Source organism: Panicum virgatum, chromosome 3K (assembly GCF_016808335.1).
Source record: "Panicum virgatum strain AP13 chromosome 3K, P.virgatum_v5, whole genome shotgun sequence".
NCBI classification, from domain to species: domain Eukaryota; kingdom Viridiplantae; phylum Streptophyta; class Magnoliopsida; order Poales; family Poaceae; genus Panicum; species Panicum virgatum.
The window spans coordinates 45,721,253-45,735,170 of NC_053138.1; the positions used below are offsets into that span (position 1 = coordinate 45,721,253).

Genomic DNA, 13,918 nt, shown 5'->3' on the forward strand with positions numbered 1-13,918 from the left:
CCGATTAGGGTGTCCCTAATCGTGGTCCCCGATAATGTTCTACAAGTCAATAAAAAAATAATATTAGTTATTGTGGTGGTGACATTCAAGGTCCAGACGATGGGAATAAACGGAAGAGGTACTTTAAGCAAAAGTCCAAACCCAAAAGTCCTACCATGGTTATGTGGTACCTCCTAGTCCAACCCAAAAGTCCAAACCAAAGGATGCTGGACTAACGCGATGGTGGGAGACGAAAGAAGGGCGATGGATGATGAACTTTATCAAGTCAAATGAGATTTTTTTTACTAATTTATGTTGGTATTTTCTAATCTACATATGCAGTTTATGCGTCTTTAGAAAATATTGTTGAAATATATGCAAGCCATATCTTGTTTTGAAGGTCTTCTTGAAAGAAATATAGTTGTGCAAACAGAATTTGAATTTGATGGCCAGTTTAAGGACTACAGCTTTTTTAATCATCATACCGGTATTGATACCTAAAGTGAAGACTACCAAGTCATTACAAAAATACTGCTCTAACAAATTTTCAGAATTACTTCTCTAACATCATTTTTAATATTACTTCTTTAAATTTGAAAATACTACTCATGAACTATACTTCTTTGAATAACTATAATTCTTACAAAAAATAAGTTACCTGTGCCTAATAATGATGCATACCCAGCAATCAAGCCATTATTCTTTGTATAGGTTGCTCTGATTATTTTACATGGTATCATCGCACATTGATATGAAAATTTATGTTTTTTTCATGCTGTGTGCATACTGTAGACCCATCCTATTCAATTCCTTTATGGATGTTTTTTTAAGACAAAAGGTTTCCCCCACTTTATTAGAGGAACAAAGGTACAAGTGTTCGAAAGTAAGGTTCAGCATATTATCCAAGTGCACCCGCTGCAACATCAAAGTTCAGGAACTCTATGCTGCAACATCAAAGTTCAGGAACTCCATAGAGTCAAGAACGGCATAAGCCGACATAGGTCTCTCCGGCGACCCCTCTCTAGGATGGATCAAACTAAAAGTTGCATCGCTCGAGTCCTTTTGGGATGGACCTGACGCTAAGGTTGAGTTCGCCGTCCAACCAATCCTCGGATTCCTTGCTCCTCATTGTTCTAGCCCCCCAACGAATCTGTCCATCTCCTTCAAGTTCTCCTCCTTGATTAGTGGTCTCCATCTTCTCAGCATCCTCCCTATCATGCCCATCACTTGTTCCATTCCACGCCAGCAACTCCCCTGAATATACATACCGTTTCTTAGTTTCCACAAAACCCATAAAACAATTCAACACCCTATTTTTCTTATTGCTGACCCACCATATAGGCAACCTATTCAAAGTCCTATCCATCCAACTTCCCAATTAAATCAGAAATGTCAGACCAGACAAGCTTGGCCACACAACAGCCAAAGAACAAGTGTGGAATAGAATCTGCTTCACAGCAGAACAAACAAGTTAAGTCATCGACAATCCTTCTTTTGCTAAGATTGTCCCTAGTCAATAACTTGTTATTGGATAAGAGCCACAAAAAGATATGAACTCTGGGGGTATGTCCAACTTCCAGACAGTTGGAATGTGAACAGGGACAACGCCTCTGAAGTTTACTACTGCCAAGGCCATTCCTTGCAGAAAATATCAGATAGCTCAGCCTCCAATTTAGTCAGCAAAATCTGTCTAGTTTTGATCTTAACAACCCCACAATTGGTCGTATTCAGCCATTGTGTTGATTCTTGATCTGGCACATCCAAATGACAGAATCCAATCCCTTTTCTAGCTATGCCCATGTAACTAGCTGTTGGGTGATTTCCCTTCCACTTAGGACACACAACCATATGATGACCAGGAATACCACAGATAAAGCATATTTTTAGCCTAGGACAAATCCCCACAAAATACCCTAGTTCACCACAATTGTAACATGTCATGGATCTATACCTGGCATCAATGACAAACGTCAGTGCTTCCTGTCCTGGAGCAGAGTTAGATGTCTCTCCTTGCTGCTATGTGTTCTGCTTACGAGGCTTTAAGCAATGCATAGGCTTAGATGGCAGTGGGGGACATTCTGATGCCCTTCACCGTGCTCCTGCTTGCAGTGGCGGGAACCCCTGCTGATGGGGATTTGGTGGCTCTGGTTGCCAGACCCAATGCCCATGATCTCTAACCGCCATGCGATCTCTTCAGGATCTCCACGTATGAGCTTCTCCCCTTCTCCTACGCCCAAATCTCAGAGAAACTGATACAAATTGGGGGGGCTTCAACTCCATCTGATCGGCACACAGGCAAGCAATCTGAAGTAGCAAACTCTCTGGGTTGGACTAGATCCTTCCACACCCACACTAGAACCCCCACCAGATTGGGGCGGTTCTGAATCTTAGGGTTTGGAGGTGAGGAGGGGATCGACCAGAGTTGACCAAATATTCCTCGATATGTTCGTCTTCCTCATTGGATCGCCCCCTACCTCATGATCGTTCAATCGGTAGCTGAGGGTGCTGCGACCTCACCAGGTGTCCCCTACGAGGGGGCTCCCATGGCGGGCCCATGCCACAGAGGCGTGGCGTCCGCGGATGAGGGACCCGCACTGGGTCCACGTGGTCATCATCCCCGCTGAGTGGGCTCCCAAGCGACGTCGCCGCCTTGGGACCTGTCGCCAGCGACGAAGACGTCGGGAGGCACTCACGGACTCTCATTCGTCGGCCGGATGGCCTCTTTGAGCATGTGTTTTATCAGCTTGTTTTGATTTCTCCTTTATGGTTGTTTTAAGGCTAAATCTCTCAAATTTCTTAGCAATGATAGGCACAAAATTATTTGTGGCCAATGGTCCAGCTAGGCATATATATGCACACTGACTCTGATCAGTGAAAGGTTGATTGGTGCATCTGGTTTCTGCTTCAAAACATTACATTTGTAGTAGTCTGAGCTCTTGTTTCTAATGTCCTGTTAGTAACCTTGTCCAGCTTCTGTTGACTAGAATGTTGCATGGATAGATGCATGCTAGACTTGAAGGCCGAAACAAAAATTGAATAAGGTGAGGACATCACGTTGAGTGAGCTGGAATTGTAGTATTATTCTCATATCATTATTAATATACTGCTCTAATTTTTGAAAATTTTCTTTATATTCGAAAATGACTTTCTTGAACAATAGTTATGCCAAACCACTATAACGATAATGCTTTAACATTAGAACCTTCTTGCGTGCTGCAGGTGCAAAAAAAATAAGGCTTTGAATATGAAATTTAGTGCTCGTGGAATTGCATGGGTGAGCTCCAGTAAGAGAAACATCATGACTATATCTTTTTAAAGGACACCATGAGTATATTGCTTGGCTGCTTGATGCCAGCAATTGTTTGGTTTGCTTTACTTGTGTAGATGAGCTAAAATTTAGTGAATGTCGCAATTGGTCTTTACTTTGTTGTGGGTGTACTTATATATAGTTCAAGAGTTTCATATTAGATTTCTTGAACCTCTTAGAAAAAAAGTTGCTCATGGTAATTCTTTCATGTAAATATATCTTATGGTTGATGCCATGGTAACTTGTAACTGAAAGACAGTATTAATTTCAAGGATTTTTTATGATCCGAGTACAGACGTTTCTTTTGTAGAACAAATTCAGATCTGGTGAAATGTACTGAAAGAGTAGTTCTGCTTTGTTTTTTAATTATTCCTTGCATTGTTCTTAATGAAACGACTTGTTTGAGCACTGATTACTCGAAAATCAATAGGTGTACATTGAAAATACATGTTTGTTGCAAGCAGCTTGTTTTTGTTTCATGAATTGTTTTCAATTGTTGTATATACTCTTCTAAAAGCACATTATAAATTGTGACGGATTTTAACAACTGGAAATCTATATCGTACCCATGATGTTGTTCTAATGGTGATATTATTCTAAAATTGCACATGAGGCTAATAGGTTTATCATTGTTTATCTCGACAAATTCAATTAGGGGTGCCAATGGGTGACGGAGGTACCTCCAACTCTTTTTAGTTCAAAATATTGTACTAGTTTTGTAAAATGGAATATTATTTTAGAGAAATAGTACAAAATTTTAAACTAAAGAGGGTTGAAAGTGATCCTAAGGATCATGCATTGACACCCCTAGATTTGATGGAGAATCATGATGAACATGAGACTCATATGAAGGAAATGTTACTTAGAATTTTTGCACGGGCACATATAAGGGGCTGCAGCAGACTTTGACACCCACTCCACATTTTATATTTTTGGGTCTAAACTGGCTTATAGTTAAATTTATTCTAGAACAAATTTATTTTGTTCCAGAATAATTTTTTAGTTGTTCTAGCAATACAAAAATTTTGTTCGGGAATAAAAAAATTTTGTTCCGGAATAAAAAATAGTTATTGGGTCTTGTGCGATGATTTGACTACCAGTAGTCCGAGCAACTCTTAACATTTGCCGCACATATGCCTAGTTAAAAGAAAAAAAAGCAGCCTTTTTATTCGACTGACGGAGCAACCAACAAAAAGATCGACTGACGGAGAAAAAAAATTACTCGAGTGCCCTTTAGCAATCCGTAAAGGAAACTGATCGAGTAATGCCATGATTTTATTAATTTTATGAAAATATAAAATTTTATTTGAAAAGTCACAAAAAAATTATTTTGAAAATAAATGGAATTACCCAATCCGCATTAATGGGCCCAGCCCGTCCTGCCGCCTGTGCGGTTTGCAATGGCCTCCGAGCAACCACCGCGGCGGCGGGGACCGAGCCTTAGCTCGGTTGGTGCGCTCTCCGGGTGCGGAAGCCATCGGTTGCGGGTTCGAGCGCTGCTCGTTTCCTATTAAATTCTATTCTGTTGCCTTCTCTCACGCGTGGAGCACAAAGAGGTAAACTTTGGATGGATCACGCGTGGAGCACAAAGAGGTAAACTTTGGATGGATCCGGTGATCTCACAAAGGAGGTTGCGACGCGTCCGTCGCCTATGAAACTTTGGATGGACCCGGTGATCTCATGAAGGACGCGATTTAATCTGAGTGTAGTTGTAGGTACTTTGGATGGATCCGGTGATCTCACGAAGGACGCGATTTAATCTGAGTGTAGTTGTAGGTTTGTTTGTGTACGTATGGTGTGAGTGTGGTATGCGTGTGTAGGATTGGTGTTGTAGGTTTGTTTGTGTACGTATGGTGTGAGTGTGGTGTGTGTAGGATTGGTGTGAGTTGTACGTATGGTGTGAGTGTGGTTGGTGTGAGTTGTACGTATGGTGTGAGTGTGGTGTGTAGGATTGGTGTGAGTTGTACGTGAACAGATATTACAGCTGTACCCAGATGAGCTAAAAAAACCACCGCGGCGGCGGCAGCAGCCACCGACGGCGAAAGCGCAGGCACCCACCGACACCACCATTCACGACCTCGGCTACGACCTCCTCCTCGACATCTTCCTGCGCCTCCCGTCGCTCCCTTCCCTCGTTCGCGCCGCCTTCGCCTGCCGCGCCTTCCTCGCCGCCGTCCGCTCCTCTCCCACCTTCCGCCGCCGCTTCCGCGTGCTCCACCCGCCACCTCTCCTGGCTTCTTTTTCGACCCCGACGGACCCGACAGCCCCTCCTTCGCGCCGATCCGCCGCCGCTCCGACCCGGACCTCGCCGGCGCCGTCCGCGGCGCCGATTTCTTCCTCACCCGCGTCCCCGCCGGCGATGACGCCTCCCCCGGGTGGAAGATCCGGGAATGCCGCGGCGGCTACCTCCTCCTCGTCAGCTGGGTGGCTGAGCAGATCTACGTCTACAACCCCGTCACGCGGGCGCTCCACCTTATCCCCTTGCCTCCCGATGAGATCGCGGACGGCTTCCACGGCAATTTCAACTACCACGGCTTCCACATCGTCTCTTCTGACGAAGCCCCAGAGTCCTTCCGCGTGATCTGTATCTGCCACGACGCATCACGGGTGCGCGCCGCGGTCTTCTCGTCTAGCACCTGGGAATGGCGGGTGCTCCCCTGGGAGGAGCCGGCGCCGGCGCAGCCGGCCGAGGACCAGTACTGGCTTCTCATGGGCACGCAGGCGAACGGGTCCTTGTACTCGGCACACAAGGACCAGGCCTACATGGTTGTGCTTGATACAGCGACACTGCAGTTCGCCTTCATCGATCTACCGGAATACCTGAAGGGACGGGGATACATGTACAGGGTTGGGGAAACCAAGGATGGCAAGCACTGCATCGTCAGTACAATAGACTTCACCATGTTTGTTTGGTACAGGACAGCTGGTGCTGATGGTGTGGACAAGTGGATGTTGGACAGGATCTTCATGTTGGAAGAAGAGGTTCTTGAGACCACAGGGGGCTCGCGGGATGAGCATGGTGAGCTCAGTGTGTTGGACGTTATGGACGGTATTGTTTACTTGTCAACCTTCGAGACATTCATAGATGCTAGATTACGTTCTTGGTTCCTAACCTTCTGCCTGGAAACTAGGAAGCTGGAGAAGCTTTTTCATAAGCTAAATGATAGTCATGTCTATCCCTACGTCATGGCATGGCCACCTTCTTTGGTAGCTGACACTTGAAGTCTTGAATCACAAAATCCTTGGTGGGGTGTGGCATTGGGTATGATAGTGTAGCAGGAAGATGAAAACTAGAATGCCAAATCTTATCGTACTCCTATTGTAAGTCTAAGTTACTTACTTTCTTTTCTTTTTTTTCCCTCATGAATGTTATCATGTTTAGCAAAGTCTAAATTAATAGCATACACCATGATGCTTTTTTAAGTTGGCAGTTTTTTCGTGTATCTATTAACATATAAATCAAATACTTCACTCTCTGCATAGTGGAACTGTTACACTATTTCCCGCAATGTCTCAGGAGAGCAGAAGGACTAACATTCTAAAATCCTTTAGCTCCAGGGAACACGAACATCTATATTGACCAGAACTTCATCCATCCCCCCTGGCAATTTCGTTTCAAGTTAGCACAAAACCCCAGTTAAAATAAGTGTATGGTTGTGATGTAACTTTTGCACATGCTTTAACAGCGTGTAATAAATAAATTTAACATGTAATGGCTCATATTTTGGTTCTTCCAGTTAAAGGGTTTAGGGTTTAAACTTACAGGTATGTTTATTCGATTGTTAAGACTTCCAGGTAAGATGACTTATTTATATGGGCAACTAGTATATCATGCTGAATTCAGTCAGATTCAATGATTTGCTGAACTCAAAATGCAGCTGTCCACCTTCCTGTTGATAAGTATAAGTAAATAAGAAGTTAAAATTTTGTGGTCACTTATATGTTATGATATGAAGATCGCCACAATGGACATTAATGCAAAGACTTCAAAAAACAAATTGAGCTTGAACCTACTTCCATGCTTTAAAGAAGGATCATATTGTATACCAGGCAGGATTTCTAATTGTGAAATGGAGGCCTATAGAAGAGGTATTTTTAGCATCAGTTTTAAGTTTTGAATTTATGTTGTCTATAGTAAAATATATAATGGGAAAGGTATATGGAATTATCTAGGATCAATAGTTTGTTACTATGGTTACTATTTACCATTTTCTAGCATCTATGTCCAACTAAGTTCCTGAGTTGCTTTACTGATATTGAAAGCTCATTTGGCCTGTGTCTGAATTTGTGCAATATTTTGTCAAAATGAAAGACAACACTAAACATTTGTCTCTGGCATTGAAATAACTTTCTAAGGTTTGGTGGTTTCTTGCCATGCTTTCTGATATATAAGCGTTGGGATGCATATACTTGAGTCCATGTAGTTCACCTCTGATTATTGTGGCAAACAGCCCCATCAAGAAATTTGGAAAATTGGTGTTTGACATTGTTACATCTGGAAACTTGAGCGAACCCTTTTGTTTCCAGTCTCAAAACTTTGTTTCATCTATCCGTTGATTAACTTATGAACTACATGTTTTATAGTGTACCTTTTGTACTCCCTCCATTCCAAATTGTAGGTCGTTTTGGCAAACCTAGATACATAGTTTTTGCTATGTATCTAGATGTAGTGTTTATTTAGGTTCATGGCAAAAGCTATGTATCTAGATTTTTGGCAAATCTAGATACATAGTTTTTGCTATGTATCTAGACATAGTGTTTATTTAGGTTCATGGCAAAAGCTATGTATCTAGATTTGCCAGAACGACCTACAATTTGAAACGGATAGAGTATATGATAATATTTGCTTCAGCATTATCATGTTTTAGCTACTCAGCACATAGGCAATTTGCCTTGTCATGTTACACTTCTGCCGCTTCAGTTCTTTGCTGTTATGTTCATACAGCCTACAATGGGTGATGTGCACATGATAATTGTTATTATCAAAATGGTAGATTTCTGATTTCCCCTAATAATTATACACAGGAGAGTGAAAGGTTATTGTTTGTCCTCAGAATATTCTTAAATGATCTAGGGTATTTCTAGGGTTTAGACCTTTCTTAATGGTGAAACCAAACCAATGACAAAATACAGTTGATAACAAATTTCTAACTAGACTTTAGCTATGTGGTATTATGTCTTGAGCATTTTGTCAAGATTGCTCATTTTGTTGCGAATGATTTTCACTTATCTACACATAATTAGTGGGACAAGACAGTTGGTTTATACTAGACTGATAGACCTAATTTTTTTTTGTGCGGTTTGCATGTTTATACCATTGGGTGATTTTTGGCTATGCAGATTTGCACGGATGTTCAGTTACGGCATGCCTAGTGTTGGGGGAATGGCCCAACTCATATTATAAATGGGCCTCATGTGATAGCCTAAGGGTTTATTTATAAATATTGTATTCATCAAGGGGCCGGAGGAAAATTGCCCCCTCCTCCCTTCCTATCTTCCTATATATATAGCTGACCCAAGGGCTCAAAGAGGCTCCTCTCTTTTGAGCTCTCTCCTCACTTGTTATTGTTTCTACTGCTTGGCGGACTCACCTCCCCAACAGTCTAGCGTCCACCGCGTGTTTGGCACGAAATAAAGCCCACGGATTACCACACCGAGGAGCCAAGCCAAGACGAAGCCATGCTCACTTCGGCCTTCGGCCCTTTGGCGAAGACGAGGGTCACCTACCGCGCCAAGCAGCCTCGACCCCGAGTTGCTTCAATTGCAGCACCAGGATTCTTCGGCACCAACTTCCGGCCTGTTCGGATGGGCTAAAAGCCCTGGCTGGGCTGATTCTTGCTGGAGTGATAAGCCCAGCCGTTCGGCTTGGACGGAGCAGCCGAACGGCTTACACGTCCGCCCGAATTCGTGTGAAAAACAAAAGCGTCCGCCCGAAGGGGCCTTCAGCCCGTCATAGCCCCACTCCTCCCCCGCGTCCCGACCACCCAAGGCTAGGGTTGGGTGCCACGCCGCCGCCCGTCCTGCCTCGCGCCGCCGCCGGCCGGCCGTCCTGTCCCGCGGCGCCGTCCGTGCACGCCGACGCCGCCGGCTTCCCTCCCGCCCCGCACCGCTGTCGTCTGGGCCGCCCCGCGCCGCCGTCGTCTCCATCGGCGAGGTCCGCCGCTGTCTCCATCGACGAGGTCCTCCGCTGTCTCCATCGACGAGCTTTGCCCCGCCGCCGCGGACTCCCGCCAGAGGTGCTGACTCGGGGCATTCCATTTCTTGTTGCGTTCCACCACGGAGAAGCACGTGCCGTTTCTTGAAATGTTTAGCTACTCGGCAAATATTTTTATTTTTGGACCTAAATTTCTTGGATCCAGCTATCTTAGACTCTGATCTTAAGAATCCTTGTTTGTTGCGATATCAAAATGCGATGCCACTGTTCTGTTTATCTTTCTTGCATTTTCTGTTTTGTTGGATTCAATGTTAACGAACTAGCAAGCGATTGGAAATACTGGATTGTAAGTGCACTCTCATGCAAGTGAAACAAGCTTATGCCTTGGATATGCTGATAAAGCAATGAAAATGCAAATTATTATGAACCGGATGATCTTTGCTGTTACTGCTTTTTAGTATGGGGTAAAAGATGCAATTTTTTTTGGGTCTCAGGTCTTTTGACTGTTGAGCTTCAATTGATGTTTGATGCAGATATGCTAATTTGCGGAGAAGGCTATTAATAGATCCCCATCTTTCCCAGGATGAAGAAGGTGCCCCTGACTTGATTGTGCAGAATCCACTGTCACAGATCCGCCGACAGACGCTGGTGCTCGATCATTGCTTACCCGATTTGTCTTTATACCATATTACATGCTTGATATTAGAACCTATATGCCCTTTGTTCCTTTCAGATTTGATCTACTTCGAGTTCAGTCAGCCCCTGGCCAACGTTGACCATACTGGCAGCCTCATCTACTTCCTCGTGCTCCCCCCCTCAAGCCAGGCAGTACAACATCCTTTCAAGACGCGCGAAGCCAACTGAGCAGGCAAGTGTCATGTCCATTACGTACTTATGCCGTCTGCTTACATTCATTTGCATAAGATCCATGTAGATAATACAAACAAATGCCAAACCTTGGTACAGATGTCTCGTGATCGTGCTAATTGGGATGACCATAAGTTGTCCCTGATGCTTGACCTAGTGGCAAGGCAGAAAGAACTATGCCATTGGGGAGATAAAGGCCCTACCTCCATCGGCTGGACTAATATTTATCGTTCCTTCAACGATTCCACTAAATTGGGATACAGCAAGAAACAGATCCAAAACAAGTTCAACGAACTCAAAAGATTGTACTTCAACTGGCGCGACGGGCGCAAACACACTGGGCTAGGCCGTGACCCGGAGACCGGTGAGGTGGCAGTTGACCCCGTTTGGTATGCGGCTGTCCATGGGGTAGTAGCTTGGACCTTATCCTTCAATCCACGGTAATATGAGCCTGTTCCTATTAACTGATTACTAACATGTCGAACCATGCCGCACGTGCAAGAAAGTTTCGAACTTCCTGGTGAGAAGTACAAACGTCCGCCATTCTGTGAACAATTGTTCTTGATTTTCGGACACACCCCCCGTGATAGGGGCGAGTTGGTTTCTGCTGGTGGACATGGTACGGACCAAACCTCTAGTGGTGACAGCCCTCGGACTCCTCAGGAGTTCTCCAATGAGCCTGTAAGATCCCGAAGTGGTGGTCAGTGCTCCAAACGATCCAGCAGGGAGCATTCAGTTTGCAGCCCAATTAAAAAGAAGAGTAGCTAGACGCCCTCCCTTGATGACTGCCTTGAAGACCTCGACAATATCATCAAGGACGCGAAGGAGCGCAAGTCCCGTCATATCACTGAAGCCGAGGAGATTGCCCAAGTCAATCAGATTTTGAAAGAGGATGGGTACAACGAGAGCGATCTCTTTTTTGCCCAGGCCTTGAGTCTTTGCACCAACAGGGTCCATCGTAGGGCTTTCCTGGGTTTGGTGACCAAAGAAGGCCGATACAACTATGTCAAGGTTACTTTGGACATGATGACTCTAAAGTCCAAGTAATCCAAAGAAACGTTGCTGTTGCGTGGCCGTCGGGTGTATCTGTTTGCGTTAATTCCAGTGTTGCGTACTTCGAGTCATGGTTGTTGTACAAAAGACCGTTTCATGAACTTTGTTTGATGCTCAATGTTTGTGTTGTGTTTTAAAATTTGGTTCATAATCAATGATTGTGCGCTGAACAAACAATGTGAGCTGCAGCCTAGTTCTCTCTCAGTTTTGCATTTGGACTCCTTAATTTTTTTGCTTCTGCTAACAGCTCAATTCCTTGAAATTGTACTCCAGTTTGGTCCGAACCGATACTATTTTTGGTTTATGCAGCAGCAAGTATAAATTCTTCCTTCACAATGTTGATAATATAAAACTGTTTTGTTGCCTTTTTGAGTTGCAGATGGACAGCAGCGAGGAATCGTCGACCAGTAGGTCTTCTACCGACAGCCACGACGCCCATAACCAAGCTGAGTGGAGCTCAATGGATGAAATTGAGTCTTGATGACCCTACTAAATGCATAGATAATTTACGTATGTCTCGTGATGCTTTCCTGAACTTGCATGACCGCTTACTTCCATATGGGCTGAAAAGTACAAAAGATTGCGGTTCCATGGAAACTTTAGGTTTATATATCTGGACTTGTGCACACGGGGCTGGTGTTAGAGAATGCAGGGATAGATTCGAAAGGTCTTTAGATACAATAAGTAGAAAGACTTCTAAGCTGGCAGAAATTATGTTTAGGTGGGCACAGACTGTACTAGTTCCTGCCGATAGTAACTACACACAAGTGAGCAGCGAACTTGCGGAATATGCACCATGGTTTGATGGATGCATAGGTGCTATAGATGGCACTCATATACCGGTGGAAGTGAATCAAGAAGCCAAAGCTGACTTCATTAATAGGGACGGAGAAGTTTCGATTAATGTTTGCGCCATAGTGGACATGCATGGCCGATTCACCTATGTGGGAGCCGGGAAGGCGGGTGCATGTCATGATATGGCGGTTCTCCAAGATTGTCAGGCGGATCAAAGATTCCCGAATCCACCACCAGGTTTGTTCTTATTTTTCAAGCTTGTGATGTAACAGTAGGGTACGCAGTTTGTTGCAACAAGTGACCATAGTGACAATTAAAATTGTACAATTTTTGTAGGCCGATACTACCTGGCGGACTCGGGTTATATGGAGCAGCAAGGGTATATAACTCCTTTCCGGGATACTAGGTACCATAGGTCACATTTTAGGGGAGTTGATGTTCGCACATTAGATCGTCACGAGAAATTTAACTACATTCACTCCAAGCTGCGCAATATCATTGAACGGAGGTTTGGGCATTTGAAAGAGCGGTGGCATATCCTGGAAGGGGTTCCATTCTTCAGGAGGGAAAAGCAAGCATGGATTATCATATCATGCTTTGCAATGGAGAATTATCTGTGGCTGCGTCAATATGGAGATGGTTCAACTTACGATCCGTCGGAGTGGGTGGCGATGAATACTACAACTAATACCTCAGAACTCAGGGAGTTAGTTTCTGCTGCTGTGTGGCCGGCATGATTCGTAATTTGTTGCTGGTGAATGGACTCTGAATTTGGTGTTATTATGTGAACAACCAGAATGGACTTGTGGTTTGGCGCCATGTATGGAACTGATGTTGATTGGGGATTTTTGTAATTCTTAATGTTGATCAGTTAATTGTTAATTTTGAATGGTCGAACTAGTAGTTTGTTGGTCCGAATGCTATGTGTAATTAACCAGTATTTGAATGTCATGAATGCTATGTGTAATTAACCAGTATTTGAATGTCATTGTCAGGTCTTTTGCTTGTTATGAAAATAAGTGCTACTTAAGAGATGAGAATAATTGTTGCGGTTCATGGACATGGGTGCATTTCCGTTGCAGCAGTTGCACCATTTTATTCTTTTCATATGCTGCATTGGCGCCAAATTTTGAATTTGAATGGGACTGTGAAAGAGTCCGACGCATCGTGTACTTCTGCCAGCATCCAGCCATCTAGCAGATCCCTCCAGCCGCTACAGGAAAAAACAGCAGCTACTGTTCCGTCTTCAACCAGTCCAGCCAGAATCAGACCAGCCGGGGCTTTTAGCCCATCCGAACAGGCCGTTCGACCAGCTTTCACCAAGGGAGCGTGGCCTCCGATTGTTGGCCTTCGGCGCCATAACATGGCTCGTAGCTTCGGCTTCGCCATATATCAAGAACGGCCTTCGGCCTGCCTGTTGGCTTTTGATTGGTTGACGCTTCATGCCGAAGCACACATGCTTCCACCATGAAATGAACAAGACTGTGCTCTTCGTATTTTATAACTAGCACTTGCTTTCACCATGAACGACTACTTATGCGGACAACCGTCTTCGTATTGTATGCGGACAACTGTCTTCGTATTGTATTATCACTCTCGCTTCGACTACAACTGCAGAGCTCCAGGCGGCCCGCGAACACTTCGGCCCAAGACGAAGACAACAGTGCCTCCTTCGGCCCGGAAATCCTATACATCTTCCGGAATATTTTTTCTTTCCCATCTTCCAGTATTTGAGATTCGTGCAAGTCATCTCATCCGTTGGA

At 44.3% G+C, this 13,918-nt stretch overlaps 1 protein-coding gene and 1 pseudogene across 2 annotated transcripts; both read left to right on the forward strand.

The window, feature by feature from the left end:
• The first annotated feature begins 3,949 nt into the window (after positions 1-3,949).
• Positions 3,950-6,709, forward strand: LOC120700956 (annotated as a pseudogene).
• A 207-nt stretch (positions 6,710-6,916) lies between these two features.
• On the forward strand, positions 6,917-13,037 carry LOC120699337. 2 transcript variants are annotated; one of them, XM_039983298.1, is made up of 6 exons: positions 6,917-9,522; positions 9,974-10,088; positions 10,174-10,308; positions 10,407-10,747; positions 11,740-12,392; positions 12,492-13,037. In XM_039983298.1, exons 4-6 carry the CDS (start codon positions 10,407-10,409, stop codon positions 12,890-12,892), a joined length of 1,395 nt encoding a protein of 464 aa, XP_039839232.1. In that variant the 5' UTR covers positions 6,917-9,522; positions 9,974-10,088; positions 10,174-10,308; the 3' UTR covers positions 12,893-13,037. The 2 variants fall into 2 exon arrangements, with proteins under 2 accessions (XP_039839232.1, XP_039839233.1); XM_039983299.1 differs by having other exon boundaries at positions 10,023-10,088.
• The last annotated feature ends 881 nt before the right edge of the window (positions 13,038-13,918 follow it).

Bases quoted from the DNA above. Each gene is read 5' to 3' on its own strand.
- LOC120699337 (XM_039983298.1), top strand. From the start codon at position 10,407: ATGTCTCGTGATCGTGCTAATTGGGATGACCATAAGTTGTCCCTGATG. The intron at 10,748-11,739 runs GTAATATGAGCC...TTTGAGTTGCAG, and splicing joins ACCTTATCCTTCAATCCACG to ATGGACAGCAGCGAGGAATC. The intron at 12,393-12,491 runs GTTTGTTCTTAT...CAATTTTTGTAG, and splicing joins ATTCCCGAATCCACCACCAG to GCCGATACTACCTGGCGGAC.